Consider the following 22,957-nt stretch of genomic DNA (forward strand, 5'->3'; position numbering starts at 1 on the left):
CTGGAGTCCTCTCCACATTCTGCTGTCTGACTGCTTTCCCTTTTAGAAGTAGGCTTTGGGAAGGCAGGGGCAATGTCTACTTTATTTATCGCTGCAGCCTTGCTGCTGAGAACAATGCCTAGCACATGATAGTGCAGCAAATGTGTTAAATTATCGAATGGATGGATGAGTACTGCTCAGTAGCTGTCATTCCTCCACCAACCACAAGAAAGAGACTACACAAGAGGAAAAAGAAGCCAAAATACATTACCTCTTTTGAGCCTCTTTTAAAAATTTTTTTAAAAGCCTTGACTTTATTGTGCTCTAATGTATAGTTTTAGTGCCTCTATAAACATGTGATAAAATTTTAGGGGGTAAGAAAGATGAAATAATGAATCATAGGCAAGGAACTGATGACCTAGTTCGATTAGATTTCCAAGAAGGTATGGAAAAGATCTAACTTAGCTCACAATGATTTCTCCACATTCATCCTTTTAAGAACTCGTTTGGTTTGACTTAGTAAGACTCACTCTAACTCTTTATCAGATTTATGGGAACTGGGGGTGGGAATGGAAAGGAAGAGGCATTACCTGAGTGGGGCTCAGGGCCACCACAGGCTGGGAAGACTGATGAGTACAGCAGGGCGCCCTGCGGCGAGCCAGAGGGTGTGGAGGGTATGAAGTGTACCAGGGAGCTTAGCAGAGAGCTTCCAGCGAGGCAGGAAAGTGAAGAATCAGAGACCTCACCTGCTTCGAACCAGTGCCAGGGGCCCTGGTAACTGTGGCTACAAGCACATCAGTCAGAATCGCGCTATCAGCCAAGCTGCTGTGCTTGGCAGCCTCTTCACCTCCAGGGCTCATATTATTCCCTTAAGATTTCAAGAGTTGCTCCACTCGAGCACCCTGCAAAAGTCTTGCCCTAGCCTGCCTGCCGGTCCGCCACTCCTCAGTGTTTGTTTGCCTTTGCACCACTAATAAAGCTCCAATCCCTACAAATTCCAGCTTCCACAAAGAGACTTACAGCAAATGTTCTTTTGAAGCAAATTTTGACTTTCATAATTTCCCTAATAATAATAAAATGCCTTAACAAATGAAATTTGTATTTGCTTCAAGGAACCGTCAAGTTCTAATTTCCTCTTCTCTTCAGAGCTGGGCTCACACTCAGGGGAACACTGGTCGCTTGACCAGTCACACTCGCAACCATGACGCCTAAACACTGCTCTCTAGGCTTCCTCATCAGCTTTTTCCTGGGTGGTGTAGTAGGTAAGTGCTTCATTTCTTTTTAATTGCTCATAGTTTTGTCATCTGAGGGTGCTCAAGGGACTGTTAGAAATGGCGCTGGTGCTTTGTATAAAGTTCAGTTTTCTTCTGTCATGACATGATCAGAGCAGACATGGGGGCAGTTTCTGTCTGCAGCTAAAGAGTAGGCACTCTAGTGGGTGCAAAAACTTCATACAGGACCAACGTCAATCCCTCTCTGTCTCCTTAGCATTTCGTCTTCAGGGGACATGACAGCATCGTGGGTACAAGCAGTCTCCTATGTCAGACTGTTTGAGTCTGGATTTCAGCTCTGCTATTTACTCTTTTAAGAAAACTTGGACAATTGACTTACCACTCCCATGCCTCAATTTCCTTATCTGTAGAATGGGAATTGTACATATTGTGGGAATTAAATGAATTAATATCTGCCAGGTGCTTAGAGAAATGCCTGGCACAGAATAGAGACAGTAAAAAACATGAGAATTTGCTCTTGGTATTCACGGAGAACTCCTCAACATCTTGTCACTCTAACTTACCTAAGAGCAAGGCCATTAGAATCTCCAGTTAACAAATGGTGCCTCTCGGTGTAAGTGGGTCAAGAAAACTTTCTCAAACTGTCCAGTTGCCCAGTGGCTGATAACATAAAAATAATTCAAGCCTCCATCTCCCAGAAATGTGTGAAATTGTGTAGACTATACCTTTGGTCCTTGGTAATACCAAGGACTAAATTAGCAAAATATAGCAGGAATTCATAGGCTACCAAAATGATCCTGGTTCTGCATCTTACCAGGCCTGTAACCATGGGCAAGATACGCAACTTCTTTAAGTCTCAGCTTTCGTATTGTAAATATAATTATAAAAATACCTGCCTTATTTGGTGGTTGTGGTGATGAAATAAGATGTAAAACTTTGAGCACTGTGCCTGATACATGTTTAAAGTTCATATATACATTCAATGTTCAATGAATGCTGGCTGGGAGGAGAGAAAGGAGGAGGAGGAGGAATACCTCCAGCCTTTAGTTGTTTTGCTTTCTCCATTAGCTCCTTTCTCTTGAGGCTTTGTTCTTGGTTTTCTGTAATGACAGTCAGGCTCTGGTCTCAGAATGCTGGGGCACAAAATCAGCATCACCATCTGCTGCCGCACAAGTTCCATCAGCTCTGCAGAGCTTAGTTTTTTAGTCTGTAGGAGGAAGATTATAATAGTACCCTTTTCATAGATGAAACGAGAAGATTAAATGAGTTAATTCGGCTAAAACCCCTCAGTATCTGGTACAGAGTGATTTGCTATTATTTTTCTGGTTGTGTTACAAAGATGAGAAAAGAAATCCATAGAGAGATGAGCTAAGGGACACTGTGCCATCTCCCTTCAGGGTAACAAATCAACTCTGGGCAAGGGCTTCAGGAATTTGTGCCAGTCATCTTCTGAATTTTTCTGGAATTTTATATACTAAATATGATGTATTAGGCAGCAATGTGGATGAGCAAAATTAATGGTGACAATAAACTCTTTCCAAGTACACATCACTGTTTGATGCATTGAAGGAAGTCCAAAAATAAGAACAAAATTACCCCCCAAATAACAATATTGACACAATTTGGTTGGTAAAAGTAAACACCAAAGAAACATTAGAAAATAACAAATCTTAAATATTCAGGGCTGAGATCATGAGCTTACACGTATGTGCTTCCACCTCAATGATATCTGAGCAAAGACTTGAGGTATGTGGGAAGCCAGGGCCAGGGAAGAGTATTTCAGGAAAAGGGAAGGACCAGGGCAGAGCCCCTCAGTGGAGACCACACCCACCATGGTGGAGCGGGAAAAAGAAAATGAAGTCAGGAAAGACAGGGTATGCTTCCTCACTCTTCATTCTGCTGAACTTCCTACCCCTTTTCAGAAACTTTGAACCTGCTAAGGAGGTAAACCTTCACCTCTGCCCATCTTAGGTTTACAGCTGGGACTCTTTAACAAAAAGAAAGATTAACAAGAGAAAAACAATTTATTAATGTGTGCAGAACACATCATAAAAGAGAAACCTAAACGAAGAGTAACTCAAAATAGTGAGTTAGAATTCCAGCTTATATAGCATCTTCAGCAAAAAAACAACAACAAAGCAAGACAAAACAAAAAAACACATTTGTAGAGATATGACAGGACAAATGAAAACAATTTTAGGCTTCCAAGGGTGGAAAACTCTAGAAAAGTAAATATATAAGAGGAAACTAATAGAATTAGATTTGTTTGTGGACTTCTCTGGTGCCATCTCTGGGCTGATAAGAGTCTGTTTCCAGTAAAAGGAGAATTTATATCCTGCCTTCAGGCAGAAAAAGGGGAAAGGTATAAAAAGCTTTTTCTGCATTTATTGTGTACTGCCTTGAGCTCAAAATTATTTTTATGTCAAAGAGGCATATTTTGGTGTGATATATTTTGGTTTTCTTTAGACACTAGAATAGAATTTTGTCGAAGGTCCTTTGCTTCCATGGGACTAAGTACAGGTGACATTCGGCCACCCATGTCACACCATCTGAAGAAGAAAGCATAAACCATGCCAATGAAAAATTTTCCTCTTTCCTGCCATGATTGTTGTTGTGACTCTTCTCAGGGACACTTGGCCCCATGGCAGGGTCTTGGGCAGTCTCCCTCAACAGCATGGACCACTTTATCTAAGCAATTATATTTGGGTACCTGAAGCCAGGATGCAGGCAGACAAGTGCAGCCATGCAAGAGCAGTACAGCCAAGGCTGACCTACCCGGGTTGCAGCTGGGAGAGGTGGAGGACACTGAGGCAGGACCCAGAGATTGAGCAAGAACCTGAGAAAGGAGGAACCAAGTGCTGGGCTGAGGTCATGGAGCCAAACTTGATCCCAGGCAAAATTTTGCCTCTGGGTAGCAGTAACATATATTTAGTGGCTCCTAGGGAGGTGGAGAGTGGCCTTGGTGTGGGTCTTTCTTGCATCTCAGTCATTACATTTCCCATTAGGAAAAAGACTAAGGACAGTATTTTTTCACTGCTATTAACTTCCTCTAAAGTTTGGAAATGGGGTGGGAGGCTATCCCTATGTGTTTATAGCCTGAAACACAATTGCTCTGAAACTTCAGCATGCATAAAAATGATCACTTTCAAAATGTTGACTTCTGGGCTCCAGCTCCACCACCTGCACTGATAGCAACAACTTCAGGGAATCTTGACTCAATTAATAATGGTGCTGGCCTTGGCTGGATGGCTCAGTGGTAGAGCTACAGCCTAGTGTGTGGAAGTCCCAGGTTTGATTCCTGGCCAGGCACACAGGAGAAGCACCCATCTGCTTCTCCACCCCTCCCCCTCTCCTTTCTCTCTCTCTCTCTTCCCCTCCTGCAGCTGAGGCTCCATTGGAGCAAAGTTGGCCGGGAACTGAGGATAGCTCCAGGGCCTCCACCTCAGGCACTGAAATGGCTCCAGTTGCAACCGGAGCAATGCCGGAGTTTGATGGGTGGATTCCAGTTGTGCACATGCAGGAGTCTGTCTCTCTGCTTCCCTGGTTCTCACTGCAGAAAAATAAAATAAAAAATGGTGTTATGATCATAACAATGTTCAGTTTTTTCCTTCTCTTATTATTTTAGCAACTCATCCAACACATGAGTCTCCAAAGCCCCAGAGAGTACATTTTCAGTCCCGAAATTTTCACAACATTTTGCGCTGGCACCCCGGGAGGGCTTGCATCAGCAACAACTGTCTCTACTTTGTGCAGTATAAAATGTAAGTATTTGAGCTGCCTCTGGCTGATACACATACTCGCTGGGAGAACATGTTCTAGAACGCAGTGGATGTTAGGGTCTGAGCTTTTTCTCCATTTCAGAGAGACTGAGAGAAAGCAGAGGGAGGGATGGGATTGTTTTTGTCTCCTTGGAATGGAAAGGAAGAGGCATTACTTGAGTGGGGCTCAGGGCCACCGCAGGCTGGGAAGACTGATGAGTACAGCAGGATGACATGCAGTGTGTTGGGGACATACCACCCCTTGAAAACTCAACACCAAGACTTTACAGGTTCAGCCTTTGGCATCACAACAGATCCTGGCACATGATGTGCTCTCTGATACATACTTGTGAAGGGAGTGTAGGAAACAGCTTGCTGAGCACACAGTAGACATCTCACTAAGTTGACACTATTGATACTTGACAAAGAAATTGTGGGACAGTTGGAGGTCAGTGTGTAACATACATTTTTAATTTAAAAAGTCATTTTTTTGAGTGTGTTTACTACTTAGAGAATTCATTTAAAAGAATTAATCACTTCTGTAAGCGTGAAAACAAATCGGGATGTGCTGCTGCGTGTTCCTCCCGTGCGATCTTTAAGCTAGTTCTGGGGGAGCGTTGCCAAACTCCGATACAATCAACTCCTTTCCTGGATCAAGGCCTGGAAACAGGAGTTCCTGATTTGCAAATGGCAGACTTTCCCACACATACATTTCCTGGAGTTTTTTTGTGTGGGGGTGTTTTTTTTGTTTGTTTTTTTTGAGACCCTTCCTTCTCTTAATGTATTTCACAAAGCTGGCTGGGCATAAGACAGGAGATGTTACGGTTTAATTGTCAAGGTTTTTCAATAGAAATTTAGAAAAATCAGATGCAACTATGGACCAAAACAACAATATTATTCCATAAATTCATTATGTCTCTCCAGCATTGAGTAGGTCCAAGGTCACATTTTCCCATTAATTAACCTCTCACTAATTTCAGAAAGAATATTTCTAGAAGTTTACCAGTCTTTTAACTGCTACTGCTGCTGCTTTTCTTTTCGGTAAAATTTGCAAACCTTTACAATGAAGATTTCTCCTTTCTAAAAATAGATTTGTGTATAGCTGGAGATGCTCCCAGCATGTAGAAAGTCAGGACTGGTGTTCCTTTTGACCTCCTTCCTCCTTAGGCAGCATAAATAGGCCCAAAGTGAGCCTATCTGTGGTCCAACATAAAAGATGGATGAGAAATTGTTTTACCATGAAACTAATGAAGGTTAAACTTTAGGACAGCATAGAAGAATTTCATATTTGTAATATAATTTCTTAAAGAGGGCTCCCAAACTTGTATAAAATTCAGACTACCTGGATCCATTCTTAGCGATGTGCTATTTTCAACAGTACAGTGCAGATTTATATCTTTGAAATCTTTCGCTTTGTTTCTATCCAGTTCACATGGATCTATGGTTAGTATCTGTCCCATTTGGGCTAGGACAAAAAATAAAATATCACATTTAAAAACACAAGCCAGTCATTACAGCTGAATTCAGTTAACAAAGACAACTGTTATAAATAAATAACAATTTTTAAAAACATGAAATTGTGCTCAATCTATGTTGTTGCTTCTGTTTTAATGGTATCTTCTGATATAATGAAATTGCTGTCATATAGTCTACAAAGTTAAGACATCAGCAATATTCCTCATTCTATGGCTGGAAAGTCAGATTTCAAGTCCTTCAACATATACCCTATAAGCCTTTTCCCCACCTCTATTTCCCACCATCCTCTTATTGCATTTTCTCTGATTTGTGACTGGTGAGGAAGTGAGCGTGCCTCTTCCCGTTCGCTGTGACACCATCCCCTAGTCTCAACGAATCAACCTCTGCCTCTCCCTTACTATCTGTTTTATTCCCTTGAGTAATCCTCCCTCTCTTCCAGCTCCTTACATAGCTCTCACTACAACTCCCACTCAATTTTCAATTAAGAAACTGACCATATGTTGTTGGTAAGCATTATCTGAGATCAAAAGTCATAGCAAGTTCTCAGAATCAGCTGCATTACTCAACAGTAAGCTGATGAGAAGTGAAGAAAACCACAAAGAGTTGAAACCTCAGAAGCAGTAAGGATGTGGAGAGCTAGTTCTCAAAAATGGAAGTTGGTACATATACCAGAAAAAAAAACTTCACTAAGTGTTAAAAAACAAAACAAAACCACACACACACACACACACACACACACACAAACCCTATTATGCTACTGATATAGAAGGTGTCAGTCTTGAGTTTATCTTTTAGCAAGAGCACCTTGGTTAACAAGAAGAAATCTTTTTAAGGATACTTAAGAGTAGCCATAGGCTTTCACCGTAGTACTGGTATTGGAGGGCAATTTTCAACCAGTCTAAAACATTAACAGTCTGAAAAAAACACAGATTCCTTCAGTGGGAAAAAAGGAAACTCAGATACTTGTCTTTTCCCTTCTATAGGTATGGACAGAGACAATGGAAAAATAAAGAGGACTGCTGGGGTATTTCAGAATTCTTTTGTGACCTCACCAATGAAACCGCAGACGTACAGGAGGCTTATTATGGGAGGGTGAGGACGGCCGTGGCGGGGGTCCCCTCGGGCTGGACCATGACGCAGCGCTTCACTCCCTGGTGGGAAAGTGAGTTCCATGCGGTTTCTCTGTACTTGCTTTTCCAGCCCTCGAATAGCCCTCAGAGAGCATGGCTAGTTGCAATCTCTGTGCTTTGCAGAGGTCCACACCATCGTCTCACTGGATCTAATAGTCAGAACAGTGCCAGAGGATGGTTTTTACTGTCCTTATTTCACAGCCCAGCAAATCAGAGCACAGAGGCTTCAGCCACTGTCCAGTTCTCAGAGCCAGAATAACCGGCATCAGGATTCCAGTCTTGTTGCACCTGACTGCAGAGCCCACATTCCCTCCCTCTGCCAGACTGGCACCTCAGAGGTAAAAACGAGGAGTGTTAGACAGTGGAAAGCAGTTGTACCATCCTAGACCCTTTGTAAGCACGGGGGTTAAGGTCTTGAAAATACTCATTACAAAAATTTCCTGTTGAGGGAGTTAAGACTTTTAGTTACCTCCTCAAAGGGGAGACAAAACATTGCTCTCATACCCATGATGTATATTCTTTTTCTAATTTAGTCATAATCCCAGAATGATATTATAGTCTAAGATGTACATGATAAAATAAATCATTATCAGTAGAACTTACATAAAAGAGAAAGAGAAAAAAAATAAGTGTTTAATGTATATGTACAATGATATGCATAACAAAACGAGAAAGAAGGTATGGTATTTATTATAGTCCTCATAATTGCAATTAGTCATGAAGCTGTAATTAATATTCATAACTTCTCTCATTATTAACTTAGTGTTCACTTTCTCTTCAGCCAGCACCTTAGCCCTTCAGTCTTGAGGAGTTTGAGTCTTTTTGGTCTTTCCTGTGTAAGCTCAGCATGATCTTACATTAATTTGTACTGCAGAATATATACTGCTCACAAAAGTTAGGGATATTTCAAAATGAATATGAAGTGATAAAAAAAGCATTTGATTTTTTTTATTAAACAAGAACATCAGAAAAGCAAATGACAAGTCAAAGAAAGTTGTTTGGTTATGCAAATGAGATGCAAAATCAGTTTTTATTTCATTGGTGAAAACACACTACAAAAAAGGCTGAAAGTACTGGAGTATCTGCACATTCTCTGATCCCCTAATTTTTGTGAGCAGTGTAGTTCTAAGAGGCACCTCAGAGATACCATGCATACTTCTCCCTGACCCCGTTGTGTCTGTGACAATTCTATTTCCCCTTGATAATCAAAACTAATTGACCTAACCAACATAAGGACCTCATTTTCTCTTTGTTGATTAAATGGCACCAAGAGCTTCAAACTGGAGGCAGCCTTAACTTTCAATTCTTTGAAACCATTGTCATTATAACCCAGAAGGATTAAGGATCAAGTATATGGGAAACAACCATTTCATAAGTTATTGTGATGATAATTGCCCCTCCCACTCTCACATCTTGTATCTTAAATCAGTAAATTCTATGAAAGAAATAGTGACATATAGGTCACAAGATTCGAGCATCTACCAATTCACATATGACTTCCCAAGGTGTTGTCTCCCAAACTGATTTTTCAATTACTCACTTTACTTTCCTATAAAGCCAGGTTGCCAAGTGATGCGATATATGGTAAGGCTTCACTTTTTCACAGTTAACTTTGTTCCTCTGTCATAAGCAATGTAATGTAAGATACTATATTCATGAATGAGGCATTTATTACATCCATGGTGGGGGGTGAATAGGGGGTACTGCTAATCAAAGCACTGAAGCAGGGAAAACAAATCTACAATTAGAAAAGTATCAATTATAGTGTCACTTTTCCTTTCCCTGTTGAAAGGAATTTTAAAAATCCACTATATAAAGTAAGTCTGCACATTAAGTCACTTAAAAGAAAGACAAGATTGTTATAATTGTGGTTTTTTTAATCTAGGAGAAAATTAACTGTATATCTTTCTAAACTATAAAACTGAGCAGTGACTCATTCTTCTCACTTTGCAAGTGATAGGCAAGAGGTCTATGATCACTAGAATTTTGAGTATGAAAAACACAAACAGTATTACATAGCAACCATTTTGGGATTTAAGTATAAATAAAAGGGCATTCTTTCTCCTTTGAACAACTAGGCAAAGTTTCCAATATGGTTGAAAAGTAAGTTAACAACTTCTGGTTTCATTAAATAGCCAGGTGCAGGATGGTAATTTCTAAAATGCTTAGAAATTCTGAACAAAATATAACACATTCTCTTAATGCTACAGAGAAGTATGAAAGAAAATAAAGAAAATCTCCAGGGGCCAAAACAAAGTAGCCGGAACCAGAGAGGAAACCAGAGTGAAGTCCCATTACCCAACTTGGTAACTAGACCCTTGTTGGAACAGCCATTCCTGGACAGAAGACAAGTTCCTAAACCAATACAAGGAACGAAGTTAGTAAATGATATGTTTATACATGACTAAATTGTAAATTGGTGGACTGGAAGATAGGTCCAAAGAAACCATTTAGAATACTCTGCTGAGAAAAAAAAATGGCAAAATATAAGAGAAGTTAAGATACACAGACAATCAAATAAGAAGTTCTAAGAAATGTTGATTGAAATTCCAGAAGGAAAATTATCTATCTATCTATCTATTGATCATGGCTAATTTTCGAGAATTTTAAAAGATATGAATCTATGAACTGAAATTATATCATGAATACCCAACAAGAAATGAACAACAAAATTCATTAAAGAATTAAATCAACCTAGAATTACTACAGTTGATCTGGGAAAAATTAGTGACTATTAATTTACCTGAATTTCTTTTCTAGTTAATAATGATCTGGTTATTGATACCAAAATGTAAGTATCAAAAATTCCCTCTTGAGGAGCAATAAGATGGCGATGGAGTAGGCAGATGTACCAACTTCCACCTCCCAGAACCAAAGTGGATTACAACTAATTTTAAGAACCATCATCTGGAAAAACCAACTTTGGTCTAAAATAAGAGGACTCTTTAACCAAGAAACACCAAAAAAGCCATACGGAGACTGGTAGAAAAAGTAGAAATGCAGAGAGGGCTGCCCAGCTCCAGGGAGTGAACAGCAGCCCAGAGAGACTTGTGTGGCAGGAAGTGAGATTAGCAGAGAGGAGAGGGTCCTGAGCCCCAGGAACAAAGCCCAAGCCTCCAGCCCCAGAGCCTAGAAGAAGCGTATGGACAGTATTTAGCTGCAAACAAGTCAGGATACTGTTTATGAGAAAGAAAAACATTTCTCAGACCCAGGATTCTTCTTAACAGGACAGTGCAGAAAACCTCTCTCACAACCACCTACCCAGGGCTCAGGGGAAGGGAGAGAGGAGAGGACTGGAGTAGCAGGAAGAGAGTGTAATCTAGGAGGCACGGGGAGAAATACTTTGAGGGACAGCCACCCTAACCCCTGGGCTGAGTCACTGCCCAAATCTGAAGTAAATATTTCCCCTGGAACCAGCAATACCAGCAAAGGGAAGCAGGACACCAGGCAAACAAGCTCTCACATGGCACTCAGAGCAGAGTTGCTTAGAAGGAGGGAACTTTCAGGACTACAGTATGGAGTGTTAGGGTCTGAGCTGCAGTGCCCCCACCCACATGGCTGAGGGCTCACAGGAGGGCGGGCAGCAGCAGGACGCAGAAGTGCGGTTCCATTCGCAAGGGTAGAAGCCGGCCGGCCACAACTGAGGACCTGGTGGGAGCTCAGTCTAGCCCAGTAGGGGTGGAGGGGATGCGCGAAAGTGGTCAGGACCAGCTGCGAACCCAACTGCAATCCAGTCTGAAGAGGAAGGGTGAGAGCCCCAGAAAGGGCAAGGACCCACCACTGAGCTAGGGCACACGGGCGCGCAGCCTCGCCTGGCCTGCAGAACTGAGGCTTGCAGCCCGATGCATGATCTCGTTTCTCCCAGGGGTGGGGCAAAAGCCCAGGACAGACAGAGTCCTGTGACTGAGTGTGGGTGTGCAGACCCACCTGGCCAGCGGAGCTGAGGCTTGCAGCCCACCGGCAGCGGGCTCTTCCTGCGGGGGACTGGGTGACAACCCAGAAACAGGCAGAGACCCACAGCTCAGCAAAGGTGCTAACCCCTGCCTGCAGTGCTGAGGCTTGTGACCTGGGCACGGTGCATAACCCCACCCATAGGGGTGGGGTGGGGCAAAGGCCAAGACAGCTGAGGCTTGTAGACCAGGCACATGATCACAGCCCCTCCTGTGGAGGAGAGGCAGAATCCACAGCAACAGCCCCAGCGGGCTGGGACAGGCAATGCCCATACTCGAACACCCTAGGCAGCAGTGGCAGAGGGGGTGGCGGGCCTGCAGACAAACCACACCTAGGGAAAACAAAGTCCACACCCATTGGACACCAGTGGCTAAACCCTTCTTATACACAGACAAAATGGAAAGGCAGAAAAATGCAACACAAATGAATCAAGAAAAATCCCCAGAAAAGGACCTGAATGAATCAGATATAACCAAATTACTGGATTCAGAGTTTAAAATAATGATTATTAGGATGCTCAAAGATCTAGAACAACAATAGATTGTCATTACAAACACCTAAATAAAGACATAGCAAATAAAAAGAGGACATTGAAATAATAAAAAGAATCAGTCAGAAATGACAAATACAATATCAGAAATGAAGACCACAATGGAAGGAATTAATAACAGGATGGATGAAAGTGAATATCGAATCAGTGAGTTACAGGACAAGATAAATGAAGTCATGAAAACAGGGCAGAAAAAAGAAAAGAGACTCAAAAATTCTGAGGAAACTCTAAGAGAGCTTGGTGACAACATGAAGAGAAAAAACATCCGCATCATAGGGGTACCTGAAAAAGAAGAGAAAGAACAAAGAATAGAGAATTTGTTCAGCCATATCATAACTGAAACTTCCCTAAACTAATGCAGGAAAATGTCTCACAAGTTTAAGAAGCATAGAGAACTCCATTAAAGAGAAACCCAAAGAAATCTACACCAAGACATATCGTAATTAAAATACCAAAGCTAAGTGATAAAGAGAAAGTATTAAAAGCTTCTAGAGAAAAAAGGCAATGACCTACAAAGGAAGCCCCATAAGGATGACATCTGACTTCTCAACAGAAACACATAAGGCCAGAAGGGAATGGCAAGAAATATTCAAAGTAATGCAGAACAAGAACCTACAACCAAGACTACTTTATCCAGCAAGGCTATTGTTTAAAATTGAAGGAGAAATAAAAAGCTTCCCAGACAAAAAAAAACTCAAGGAATTCACTACAACCAAACCAATGCTGCAAGAAATGCTAAGGGGCCTGTTGTAAACAGATCAAAGGGGGAAAAGAATATAGCAAAAAAGAAATACAACTTTAAAGAATAAAATGGCAATAAACAACTACATATCAATAATAACCTTAAAAGTAAATGGATTAAATAATCCAATAAAAGACATAGGGTAGCTGTGTGGATAAGAAAACAGGACCCATACATATGCTGTCTACAAGAGACACACCTTAAAAAAAAAGATGCACATAGACTGAAGGTAAAATGATGGAAAAAACTTTCATGCAAATGGAAATGAAAAATAAAAGCTGGGGTAGCAATACTTATATCAGACAAAATGGACTTTAAACAAAGGCTATAGTAAGAGATAAAGAAGGTCACTACATAATGATAAAGGGAACAATTCAACAGGAAGACATAACCATAATAAATATCTACGCACCTAATATAGGAGCACCTAAATATATAAAAGAGACTTTGATGGATATAAAGGGTGAGATCAACAGCAATACTATAATAGTAGGGGATTTCAATACCTCACTAACATCACTAGATTGATGCTCAAAAAGAAAATTAACAAAGAAACAGCAGACTTAAAGGACACACTAGATCAACTCGATTTAATATATATCTTCAGAACTTTTCATCCTAAAGCAGCAGAATATATATTCTTTTCAAGTGCTCATGGTACATTCTCTAGGATAGACTATATGTTAGGGCACAAAACCAGTCTCAACAAGTTTAAGAAGATTGAAATCATATCAAGCATTTTCTCTGATCACAATGGCATGAAACTAGAAATCAACCACAACAGAAAAACTGAAAAATACTCAAACACTTGGAAACTAAATAGCATGTTATTAAATAATGAATGGGTTAACAATGAGATCAAAAAAGAAATAAAAAAATTTCTAGAAACGAATGATAATGAGCATATATCAACTCAAAATTTATGGGACACAGCAAAAGCAGTCCTGGGAGGGAAGTTTATAGCATTACAGGCATACCTTAAGAAGCTAGAAAAAGCTCAAATAAACAACTTGACCCTGCATCTAAAAGAACTAAAAAAAGAACAGCAAGTAAAACCCAGAGGTAGTAGAAGGAAGAAAATAATAAAGATCAGAGCAGAAATAAATGACATAGGGGCTAAAGAAATAATACAGAGGATCAATGAAACCAGGAGCTGCTTCTTTGAAAGGGTAAACAAGATCAATGAACCTTTAACCAGACACACCAAGAAAAAAGAGCGAGGACTCAAATAAATAAATTTAGAAATGAGAGTGGAGAAATAACAACTGACACAACAGAAAAACAAAATATTGTAAGAAAATACTATGAAGAACTATATGCCAAAAAATTAGACAACCTAGATGAAATGGACAAATTCCTTGAAACATATAATCTTCCAAAAATTAATCAGGAAGAATCAGAAAACCTAAACAGACCGATTATAACAAATGAGATTGAAACAGTTATCAAAAAACTCCCAACAAAGAAAAGTTCTGGGTCTGATGGCTTCACAAGTGAATTCTACCAAATATTCAAAGAAGAACTAACTTCTGTCCTTCTCAAGCTATTTCAAAAAATTCAAGAGTAAGGAAGCCTTCCAAGCTCCTTTTATAAGGCGATCATAATTCTGATTCCAAAACCAGGCAAAGACAACACAAAGAAAGAAAATTATAAGCCAATATCCCTGATGAATTTAGATGCTAAAATCCTCAACAATATATTAGCAAACCTTATCCAGCAATATATAAAAATAAATCATACATAATGATCAAATGGAATTTATTCTGGGGAGGCAAGACTGGTACAATATTTGCAAATCAATCAATGTGATTCATCACATAAACAAAAGAAAGGAGAAAAACCACATGATAATTTCAATAGATTCAGATAAAGCATTTGATAAAATCCAGCACTCATTCATTATCAAAACTCTCAGCAAAGTGGGAATACAGGGAACATACCTCAACATGATAAAGGCCATCTATGACAAACCTACAACAAACATTATACTCAATGGGCAAAAATTAAAAGCAATCCCCTTAAGATCAGGAACAAGTCAGGGGTGTCCCCTTTTACCATTCTTATTCAACAGAGTTCTAGAAGTCCTAGCCACAGCAATCAGACAGAAATAAAAGGCATCCAAATTGGTAAAGAAAAAGTAAAACTATCATTATTTGCAGATGATATGATATTGTATATAGAAAACCCTAAAGCAGGCGTCCCCAAACTATGGCCCACAGGCCACATGCGGCCCCCTGAGGCCATTTATCTGGCCCTGTGCCGCACTTCCGAAGGGGCACCTCTTTCATTGGTGGTCAGTGAGAGGAGCACTGTATGTGGTGGCCCTCCAATGGTCTGAGGGACAGTGAACTAGACCCCTGTGTAAAAATTTTGGGGACCCCTGCTCTAAAGTTCAGTCAAAAAACTACTGGACCTGATAAATGAATTCAGCAAGGTGGCAGGATATAAAATTAATACTCAAAAATCAGAGGCATTTTTATATACCAACAATGAACTGTCAGAAAGAGAAATTAAGGAAACAATCCCCTTCACTATTGCAACCAAAAAAGTAAAGTACCTAGGAGTAAATTTAACCAAGGAGATTAAAGACTTGTACTTGGAAAATTATAAAACATTGATAAAAGAAATCAGGGAAGATACAAACAAGTGGAAGCATATACCATGCTCATGGTTTGGAAGAATAAACTTCATTAAAATGTCATATTACCCAAAGCAATTTATAAATTCAACGCAATATCAATTAAAATACCAATGACATACTTCAAAGATATAGAACACATATTCCAAAAATTTATATGGAACCAAATAAGAACATGAATAGCCTCAGAAATCTTGAAAAAGAAGAATAAAGTGGGAGGCATCACACTTTCTGATATCAAGTTATACTACGAGGCTATTGTACTCAAAACAGCCTGGTACTGGCATAAGAATAGGCATATAGATCAATAGAACAGAACAGAGAACCCAGAAATAAACCTGCACCTTTATGGACAACTGATATTTGACAAAGGAGATAAGAGCATACATTGGAGTAAAGATAGCCTCTTTAACAAATGATGTTGGGAAAATTGAACATCTACCTGCAAAAAAATAAAACTAGACCATCAACTTACACCATTCACAAAAATAAACTCAAAATGGGTAAAAGACTTAAATGTAAGCTGTAAAACCATAAAAATCTTAGAAGAAAACATAGGCAGTAAGCTCTCCGACATCTCTCGCAGCAATATATTTGCCTATTTATATCATGAGCAAGTGAAATAAGACAGGATAAACAAATAGGACTATATCAAACTAAAAAGCTTTTTCACAGCTAAAGACAACAAGAACAGAATAAGAAGACAAACTACAAAATGGGAGAACATATTCAACAATATATCTGATAAGGGGTTAATAACCAAAATTTATAAAGAACTTGTAAAACTCAACACCAGTAAGACAAACAATCCAATCAAAATTGGGCAAAAGAAATGAATAGACAATTCTCCAAAGTGGGCATACAGATGGCCAATAGGCATATGAAAAAAATGCTCAACATCACTAATCATTAGAGAAATGCAAATTAAAACCACAATGAGATATCACCTCACACCAGTCAGAATGGCGCTCATTAACAAAACAACACAGAATAAGTGCTGGCGAGGATGGGAAGAAAAGTGAACCCTCTTGCATTGCTGGTGGGAATGCAGACTGGTACAGCCTCTGTAGAAAACAGTATGGAGATTCCTCAAAAATTAAAAATCAAACTGCCTTTTGACCCAGCTTGTAAGGTTGGTGGATAATGAGGGATGGTCACGTGGGGAACCCAGACCCGCAAACTTTGGCTAGGACCACCCACAACCAAGCACGCCAAAAGAGGCTTCACAGGAACCCTTTGGAAAAAAGCTACCGTCTGCCAGCCAGTGAGATTTCACCACATCATGTTAGCCCGACTTCCCTAGAGGACCCTTTTAAATATCTCCCACATGGTTTAATCCTTGCAACTTCCCTGGCCTCCATCTCCTCCATTTTTCTTTCTTCAGGGCCAGGGAACCTTGCCAGGCAGGATGTGCTGTACTCAATAAAGCCTTTTGTTATTCCATACTTGGTGGCTCTGGCCCCTTCCTTCCTTCTTGGCGGGGAAAAATACCTTACATTTTGGTGCCGGAAACCTGGGAGGAGTTAGAAGTCTGCAAGGACTGCTCCTCTTCCCCATCCCTCCAAGAAAGAACCAGGATCTCTGACCTTCCAGCCACTTAGCTGCATGGTGCGGTAAGTCCCCTGCCTCCGGCCACCCTTGAGTTCTTTCCTCCGAGACACCCTGTCCGAAACTGTAGCTACAGGGAAGTCTTTCCGTCCAAGTGCGTGTGCTTGTGGAGACGTCCAGAGCCCATCCACTTTACCTTTTCCTTCAGTGGTCAGAGCTTGAGTTTTGGGATGCTAATGCTCAAATCTGACCACTCCAAGGACTGAGGGCGGCTGTGGGGGCACATGAATCTCCCTCCCTAAAGAAGAAGAAGCCATTCTTCTTCTCCGCTATGGCCAGGCCACAGAACCCACTGAATTAGCCTCTTGAAGGGACTTTTAGTTTTAACACCCTCATCAATTTAACTATCGCCAAAAAAGCTGGGAACTGATTGGAGATCTCTTACATTCACGGCTTCTAATTATTCACGTGCCCATCCTTAATCTCTGTGCCGCATATTCCACTGTGCAGGCCTTTTTCTGGCCAGAGAAACCTACACTCCTGATCTTTCCTTCTCCATGGACTCCCAACTCTCTCTCCCTCCTGTCTGACCCCCGGGGGTGCCCCTCTCTCTTGGGACTTCTCTGGTCCCTCTGCAGACCTCCTTTGTGCTTGGGTCTCTTCCCTCTGAGAGCCTCCTCCCCTCCCTTTGCAAAATCCTGTTTCTTATTCACCACTGCCATCTCTTTCTCCTCCCCTGCTGGCCAGGGGTCCCTCCCTTATCCACTGTGTTCTTAAACCCCTCCTCCATCAGGCCATTCTCAGCCTGGCATTGGCTCTTACACTGGTTTTCAGGACATCCAACCCCAATTTTCTTGCAGGAAGTTCTGGCCCTGTCCTGCCTTTGGCTCCAGCGTTTCCTGCAGGATCTGGGTGCCGGGCTCCCCATGAGCCCCCCTCCTCTTATTCTCAACCCCCAAACCCTTATCTGGGACCTGTGAACATGGCATTTAAAGTTTTTAACGGTCCCAACTAGTAGAAACAGGTCAAGGCTGTTCGCCAGGCCCGCATACAGTGGAAGGTAATGCTCCAAACCTAGGCTCTTGTGGCAGCCCTGAGGCTGACAGAGCAACAGAGGCAAGGCACAGGAAGTACCCGACCCAAATCCAAGCCACAAAGAGAAACCCTACCAGCAGCTTGCTTTAAGTGTGGCAAGCAGGACCACTGGTCCTGGCAGTGCCCCTGCTGGCGGCTGCCCACTGAGCCCTGCCCTGACTGAAAGCAGCCCAGTCACTGGCTAAGTGATTGCCCCTTTGGGCAACAGGCTTTTTCTTGGTGCCTCTACGTGGAGGACAAGCCGCCCGAATGGGAGGCCAATCCAGCCAGGTGGGTGCATTGCTCGAACTCCTAGGACACAGCCTGGACTCGGAGAACCCAAGGTATGCTGCAACGAGTGGGTAAGTCCATCTCATTTCTTGTGGACACGGGGGCTACCTTCTCTGTTTTGCCATCACACTCTGCACCTCTAGTTCCCTCACAGGTCTCGGTTATGGGAATGGATGGGACCCCTTCCTTTCCCCTTTTACGCCACTCCTGACATGCAGATTTGCCTCAAGCTTGCCTCCTTATAGGACCTCTGGCAGTCGGAACCACTGGATTCCATCCATCTCCAGCTCACCAAAAGGCTGGACCCTACAAATCTCCCTATTGCTCCTCTATTTTTAAATCCTTACAGGACCACATCTGTAAAGTTTCTCAACTCACGGCAAAAACAGATGTTCTTCCTGACACCCCTCAAAGCCACCACCTTCCAATCTCCCCCTCCCCACGACGTCCCTAATCAGCAGGAAGTAGCCAGATGAATAAACGGCGCCCCTTTTCTATTTAACACAAAAGGTCAGAATGTAAAGTTGGTGGATAATGGGGGATGGTCACGTGGGAAACCCAGACCCGTGAACTTTGGCTAGGACCGCCCACAACCAACCAAGCGCGCCAAAAGAGGCTTCACAGGAACCCTTTGGAAAAAAGCTACCGTCTGCCAGCCAGTGAGATTTCACCACGTCATATTAGCCTGACTTCCCTAGAGGACCCCTTTAAATATCTCCCACGTGGTTTAATCCTTGCGACTTCCCTGGCCTCCATCTGGCCTGCATCTTTCCTCGGGGCCAGGGTACCTCGCCGGGTGGGGGATGCACTGTACTCAATAAAGCCTTTTGTTATTCCACACTTGGTGGCTCTGACCCCTTCATTCCTTCTCGGCGGGGAAAAATACCTTACACAGCTATCCCACTTTTAGGAATATACCCCAAGAACACCATAGCACTGTTTGAAAAGGAGAAATGCACCCCCATGTTTATGGTAGCATTGTTCACAATAGCAGAGATCTGGAAACAGCCCAAGTGTCCGTCAGTGGATGAGTGGATTAAAAAGCTTTGATACATATATACTATGGAATACTACTCAGCCATAAGAAATGATGACATCGGATCATTTACAACAACATGGATGGACCTTGATAACATTATAATGAGTGAAATAAGTAAATCATAAAAAACTAAGAACTATATGATTCCATACATAGGTGGGACATAAAAATGAGACTCAGAGACATGGATAAGAGGGTGGTGGTTATGGAGGGGGGGGAGGTAGGGGAGGGGTAGGGCACAAAGAAAACCAGATAGAAGGTGACGGAAGACAATTTGACTTTGGGTGATGGGTATGCAACATAATCAAATGTAAAAATAACCTGGAGATGTTTTCTCTGAACATATGTACCCTGATTTAACAAAGTCACCCCATTAAAATTAATAATAATAAAAAAGTCCTTATAAAAATACTCTCTCTTGATACTCCATGCAATGTTATATAGTATAATCCTGTTGAATTAATTTTATAGCCACAAATCTTCAAATGGCTTTAAAGCTGCTTTGAAATGTTACATATTGAAGGACCTATAAAATATTGGCCTTACTCTAAGATCTCCACCCAAATAGTTGTTTAAACTTCATACTTCAAAACAGTCACTGCAGGTTGTAAAAACAAAGATAAAGGAAAAGCTGAAGCAAAATCTATTAGTCTTTGTAAATAAAAAATTATCTTTAAAGAAACTTCTCAGATATTTAGATTTCAGGTGTCAGCTGTATCTCTTCATAATGACTTTTTGCCAGATCTCTAAATTTAATAATAATTTGTTATTATTCATGATGTATCTGTATGAAATATTACATTTTTTTGAACAAACAATCTAATCAAAAAATGGGCAAAAGAAATGACAGACACTTCTCCAAAGAGGACATACAGATGGCCAATAGGCATATGAAAAAATGCTAACATCACTAATCATTACTTTCTCCAGCAAAAATAGATCCTCCAGTCATGAATATAACCTACGTTAATGGATCGTTGTTGGTGATTCTCCATGCTCCAAATATACCATATAAAGACCAAAAAGGAATATCAATGGAAAATTACTATGAGCTAGTATACCAAGTCTTCATAATTAACAATTCACTAGAAAAGGTAGGTTCAGATAAATAGGTAAGACTGGTGTTTTTATTTCTTTTGTTCATTTGACTAATATATTTGCCATGAAATAAGTCTTCTCTCTTGCTATTCTATTCATTCTTATCCATCCTTACATATTTTTAGTTCCTTCTCGCTTTCACACCCATTGATAAGGAATTAGCGCTTGGCATTACCTTCCGAATGTGTGTGTATGTGATCATGTTTGCACCTTTTCAGGCACTCCGCTCGTCTCCACGCTGCAGATCTTCCCTGCTTGTGTAAAGACTGGTATTAACCATATTTAATTCCATTTGACTGTCACAAATATTAAATTTTTGTGTGTGTGTGGGAGAGACAGAGAGAGTCAGAGAGAGGGACAGATAGGGACAGACAGACAGGAATGAAGAGATGAGAAACATCAATTCTTCTTTGCGACACGTTGTTCATTGATTGCTTTCTCATATGTGCCTTGACCAGGGGGCTACAGCAGACTGAATGACACCTTGCTCGAGCCAGCGACCTTGGGCTCAAGCTGGTGAGCCTTGCTCAAACCAGATGAGCCCGTGCTCAAGCTGGCGACCTCAGGGTCTCGAACCTGGGTCCTCTACATCCCAGTCCGACGCTCTATCCATTGCACCATTGCCTGTTCAGGCACAAATATTAATTTTTATGGACTTCCCACACCTTATTTTAAAGTGGCTTTTGGATCAGAGCATAATATGTTTGTGCCCACTCTGCTATGATATTTTAATTCATCGTCAGTGCCCATATGTTGATTTGGTGGTTAACTGAATGTTCCTCTTTGGGTGGCCATCTAAGACAAGGTTCCTTAAGTTCTAAGAGACAGAACCCCACTCAAACTGGTTCAAAAAGGAAATAGATAAGTGGAGGGGAAGAGTTTAACTAGGAAATAATGAGCATTTTTATGGGCAGCCAGAAGCAAGAGCTTCGTGATGACTGGGAAGGAGAAATGGAAGAGCGAGTCTTCAAGAACCCCACTCTGCTCTCTGTGGTCACATGTGGCATGTCTACAAATATCTCCAAATCTACTCCTTAGTGCACAGTTTAAATCCTTGAAAAAGAGACTGACCACTGTGTCAATCAAGCAGCAGCCCTCACGTAGTGCCTACATAGCCTCTTTTATCACGCTGTATTCCCCAATTTTGGAGAGGAGGATGTTCACAAAGAAAAACCCTACAGCCCACCTCCTGCTGTGACCAGGAACCCCTTATTAATTGTACCAAAAGTATAGCAAATCAGTGACTTACTGAGAACCACTGATCACCTCTTTTATTTTCCCTTGTGCATAGGAGCAAAAGGTATATGAAGGAACTCACCGAGTTGTTGAAATCGAAGCTCTAACACCTCCCACCGGTTACTGTGTGGCAGCTGAAATATATCGGCCTATACTAGACAGAAGAAGTCAGAGAAGTGAGGAAAGGTGTGTGGAAATTCCTTGAAGTGGTGTGACGTGCTCTGCAACACGGAAACCGAATGCTCTCTGAGAATGGGATGGCTCAGATTTGAAGGATCTCATTGAAAATTGTTTTTATATTTTCGTAAAGCAATGTTACACTTTTGAGAATTCTTGGTTTATCCATTCATTCTTCCTTTATATTTCATTTGTAAATTAATTTAAGCAACATGCATCCACCCAGCAAAAAACACATTATAATTTAAATAAGAGTCAGAGAATAAGAGCTCTATGAAACATCGACTTTACTTCTGAATGTAACATACCTAACAGAAACCTCCATTCTTCTAAAAAATGTATGAACCAAGGAAGAGAAGGCATTTAACGAACTGTTTTGAATTACTGTATTTTTAACTCCATAAGATACACCTGACCATAAGACACACCTAGGGTTTTAAGGAGGAAAATAAGAAAAAAATATTTTGAACCAAATGATATGTTAAAATATTTAATAAAATACTGTATTTTTTGCTCCATAAGATGCACGAGCATTTTCCCCTCCACTTTTGGGGGGAAAAAATGTGCATCTTATGGAGCAAAAAATACGGTAAGTTTTGACAATAGCAGACAAGTAATCCGGAAGGGATCTTTTTCACTCTCTATTGAGATAATTTGACATAGATGTGTCAACTTTTATATTAATAAAATTTTTACGTGAATGTTTTTCCACATATTTCTATTTTGTATGAATATACTTCCCATACATTTATGTTCTATTATAAATTATTTCTACTTAATGAATTAACTCTTTATCTGTGTAAATAAGAACAGTGTTTGAAAAAATACTTCATGATCTCTGGATTAATATCTAGATTAAGATTATCCATAATAGCACCTAACTACCAAACTATGCCTAGTCACTACAATTTCCCTCCTTTAGCACATACTCACATTAAGGGTTTCTTTTCTGTTTTTGTTTTGTTTTTTAATATTGCTTTGGAAAATTTTAACCTTCTTCTCAAAATCAGGTATAATATTTTTCAGCAACAAAGTAAA

At 40.8% G+C, this 22,957-nt stretch overlaps 1 protein-coding gene across 1 annotated transcript; it reads left to right on the top strand.

The window, feature by feature from the left end:
* The first annotated feature begins 1,141 nt into the window (after window positions 1-1,141).
* Window positions 1,142-22,149, top strand: IL22RA2 (interleukin 22 receptor subunit alpha 2). Its single transcript, XM_066371753.1, has 5 exons — window positions 1,142-1,241; window positions 4,837-4,972; window positions 7,429-7,607; window positions 20,339-20,502; window positions 21,798-22,149. The coding sequence occupies exons 1-5, from the start codon at window positions 1,181-1,183 to the stop codon at window positions 21,945-21,947; spliced, it is 690 nt and encodes a 229-aa protein (XP_066227850.1). The 5' UTR covers window positions 1,142-1,180; the 3' UTR covers window positions 21,948-22,149.
* Window positions 22,150-22,957: the final 808 nt, after the last annotated feature.

The sequence above is a fragment of the Saccopteryx leptura genome, chromosome 3 (assembly GCF_036850995.1).
Source record: "Saccopteryx leptura isolate mSacLep1 chromosome 3, mSacLep1_pri_phased_curated, whole genome shotgun sequence".
Lineage (NCBI taxonomy): Eukaryota > Metazoa > Chordata > Mammalia > Chiroptera > Emballonuridae > Saccopteryx > Saccopteryx leptura.

Excerpts from the sequence above, each read along its gene's own strand:
- IL22RA2 (XM_066371753.1), top strand. The coding sequence starts at position 1,181 with ATGACGCCTAAACACTGCTCTCTAGGCTTCCTCATCAGCTTTTTCCTG. Across the intron at positions 4,973-7,428 it reads TACTTTGTGCAGTATAAAAT|GTATGGACAGAGACAATGGA; the intron begins GTAAGTATTTGA and ends TCCCTTCTATAG. Across the intron at positions 20,503-21,797 it reads TTAACAATTCACTAGAAAAG|GAGCAAAAGGTATATGAAGG; the intron begins GTAGGTTCAGAT and ends CCTTGTGCATAG.